Source organism: Atta colombica, unplaced genomic scaffold (assembly GCF_001594045.1).
Source record: "Atta colombica isolate Treedump-2 unplaced genomic scaffold, Acol1.0 scaffold88, whole genome shotgun sequence".
Lineage (NCBI taxonomy): Eukaryota > Metazoa > Arthropoda > Insecta > Hymenoptera > Formicidae > Atta > Atta colombica.
In genome coordinates, this window is record NW_017259581.1 from 1,219,465 (window position 1) to 1,222,752 (window position 3,288).

General features: G+C 37.3%; 1 protein-coding gene across 9 annotated transcripts in view; it reads right to left on the reverse strand.

Annotated features, from left to right (window-relative positions):
* Positions 1-6: 6 nt before the first annotated feature.
* LOC108693167 (serine/threonine-protein kinase tousled-like 2) overlaps positions 7-3,288 on the reverse strand; it is a 58,282-nt gene continuing 55,000 nt past the window's right edge. For all 9 annotated transcript variants that reach the window (XM_018201961.1, XM_018201960.1, XM_018201959.1 and 6 more), the window contains 9 exons: positions 2,695-3,156; positions 2,412-2,615; positions 2,218-2,309; positions 1,931-2,078; positions 1,705-1,816; positions 1,461-1,599; positions 1,251-1,362; positions 1,059-1,166; positions 7-978 (listed from right to left, as the gene is read on the reverse strand). In XM_018201961.1, coding sequence (XP_018057450.1) covers positions 766-978; positions 1,059-1,166; positions 1,251-1,362; positions 1,461-1,599; positions 1,705-1,816; positions 1,931-2,078; positions 2,218-2,309; positions 2,412-2,615; positions 2,695-3,156 — 1,590 coding nt within the window. In that variant the 3' untranslated portion in view covers positions 7-765. The remainder of the gene's footprint in view (positions 979-1,058; positions 1,167-1,250; positions 1,363-1,460; positions 1,600-1,704; positions 1,817-1,930; positions 2,079-2,217; positions 2,310-2,411; positions 2,616-2,694; positions 3,157-3,288) is intronic.

Consider the following 3,288-nt stretch of genomic DNA (forward strand, 5'->3'; position numbering starts at 1 on the left):
CTCACGCACACTAAAACGCTGGGAGAGAGAAACGTCATCTCCGTGAAAGCGATTGCTCCGATTGCTTTTCTCGACTTCTTCCTACTTTTTTCTCCTATTCTTCGTTGCTTCCTTTATCTCATCAACTTTATTTTGCTTCCATCGAAAAAAAAATTCATTTTACTTTATTTTCTCATTTTACTTGACGCTCTTGCGCTCTCTTTCTCTCTTTCATACATGCTCTATTTCCCCCCTCCCCTCTTATTCTAGACGTCACTTTTATCTCGTAATGACTTATCACATGTTATTTTCTCGTTCGCACGCTCGTTCGTTCTCTCTCGCTCTCTTGTTTCTTTTAAACACTATTATCAAGTCATCGCACTGTTTGATACAAGGAACGATAATACAATTGAATATTTACGAACACAACATTGTTTCTTGTCATGCTGAATAATGTGGCGTGGCTTGTAGAAAGACGCAAGCTCCTGGACTTGCGGGTGACCAGTCTCGCATCTCTCTTGCAATGTCCTATGTAGTCGATCCTGTAAGTATAGTTGTGATGGTGTGGTGATGGCGGTGGTAGATGTGATAATAATTGTGGTGGTGGTGATGGGTGGTAAGTAGTGATGGTGGTTGGTGACGATGATAGTATCCGGTTTTAGTATTTACAATTGGTTATAGCAATCGTTATTTCCCTAAGATGAGATGGTGTACACAGTCCGAGCGCTCAAGATTTGGCATGTATTGGTATATATCGAGGATTTTGTCCTTAGTCCTTCCTCTCCACTACGAACTGCTCGACGCGTTCATACCACTAAACATGCCGATATTGAACGAGCTTTGTTGCTGCTGCTGGATCTGTTGTTGTTGCTGCTGTTGCTGGCTGTTCGCTTGGCGGCCATGTTTTGGCACTGGGGGTTGCAGGTATTCGTGTCTAGCTAGTGTCAGTACGTCTATACGTTCCTCCTTCCTGTACGCTAGGCAACTTCTTATGAAACTCTGTAACAATAAATCGTCGCATTATAAAATGGCTCTCAATTTCGATTGTCATCATTTTTTTTTCTCACTGACGATCTTACCTTAGCTTCGTTACTGACGGTTGGTTTATTCGCGAACTGGACTTCGGTGGCTTTTAGTATCGTATTCTCCTCTAAAATAGTGGCTTGCGATTGATTGTGACCAAAAGGCTACAAAAATAATTTTTTTTTTAATACACATGTTTTATTATATTCGCGATAAATGAAATTTTGTGAGATATATGCGATAAATACCTTTTTACCGTATAGACATTGATAAAATATAACTCCTACGCTCCATACGTCAACCTTGGACGATATTTTAGGAGGATTTTTGCCAATGACGAAGCATTCAGGAGGTAGATACCTATAATAAATGCAAAAGTACAAGTTTTGTACAAGTTTGTAATCTCCATTAATAATTAACGAATAACATGATAAAATAATTTAAGAGAAAATACATACCAATAAGTACCCGCTCCTTGGGACGTTAGATCCATTCCGTGATCCGGATTATAATTTTCCTCGTCCATTACTTTACTTAAACCGAAATCCGTGATTTTTATTTCACCGCACACATTGCCTTCGGTTAACAGGATGTTACCTGCAAACGGGAGCACCAAATAATGAAATCATACTTGCGTATAAAAATAATCCTCATTATAAAAGTCTTCGTTAATGACTATTGTATTTGCCAAGTAATATTTACCTGGTTTCAGATCGTAATGTATGACTGGGGGTTTTATTTCATTGAGGTATTTTAATGCCGATACGACTTGCATAACAATAGATCTCGCTTCTCTTTCGGGTATAGTCTTATGCTGCAAAAATTTAAAAAAAAAAAGACAGTTCGAAAATAATGAAAATTTATATTACAATCTATAATATAATCATTAACATAGAAAATTCGCATCAAGTGACAATTGAACGCTTACCTGTTTGAGGTAAAAATCTAAATCATGGCCATCACAATATTCCAGAACAGTACAAAAGGAATTGGCATCAATTTCAAATACGTCGTACAATTTTACGACTCGAGGATGATCAAGTGCTTTGTGTATATTATATTCTCGCAATGCATGTCTGTTGTAACAAAAAAAAAAACAAGTAGAAACATCCTTCTTGAGAGGAACTAGATCGTGTTGTTATTAAAATATCTTTATATTAATTATCAGTTATAATAAATTAATATCGACAGAAGAAGAAACTTAAGAAAACTTACTTTATGTAATTAGCCTTCTTATCTTCTTTCCAGTCTTTATTTAATTGATGCACCTTACAAGCCACGTACCGTTGCTCTTTTAAGTCAAATGCCTATACGTGAAAAAAAGAACAATATTTTTTTGTATATTTATAAATTTTGTATATTTATAAATTAATGGCTAACGAAAGCAAGAGATAGAAATATTTCGTTACCTTATGCACTTCACTGAAACCGCCTTTTCCTAATAACATTAATAAGAGATACCGCTCATTCAAAACAGGATGAGAGTTAAATCTCGATTGGTCCTCGTTATGAATACGCTTTAACTCTCTAATGTGTAAATTTCGCTCCCTTTCGAGCTTTTCCATTTCTAGTTGCAAATCTGCGTCTTCCTTTTTCAACGCACTTTGCCTCAACTGGAAGTACACATCGCAAGGCTTAAAAATGTTGAAAAATCGAACATTTATGAAAAGTGTAGTCGCAAAATGTTGATACCTTGAGTATTTCGTCAGCTTCATAATACTCCTGCCACGTATACGACCCAGGTACTGCATCTGGCTTCAAAAACGTCGCCTCGGTACCATTATGCAAGGAGGGTTGTGGTTGACTACGTTTCCTGCCTGTCTCGCTGTTCGACGGCCTCTTCTTAAGTAGCAGCTTCTTCTGCTTGTCGATCTCCTCTCGTTCCGTTGCTATCTCTTCTTGCCGTCGTGCAAGCTCGTGAAATGCATAACCGTCGGTCCAGTTCTCTTGAAACGTCGCACCCACCCTTTGCGTCACAAATTGACCCAACCTCAGTCTATTTTGCATACACTTCTGCCTAGCCTCCTTTTTTTCTATGTTTGATTTTTCTTTTAATAACTTCTTTACAACGTCTATACACTTATTTATATGTGATTTGTGCTGCTCAAGCACTTTCTGTTGATTAGCGATTTGATGCCTAAGTTCGTCCGTTGTCTGTAAAATTCAAAGACGCTAGATTAATTTGCTATCGTCAAGATACCCAGCACAGCTCTCGCTTATACAATAAATTTTAGATTATGTGAGTGTTTTATGTGATCTAAAGAGCAGTATATATATATATATATA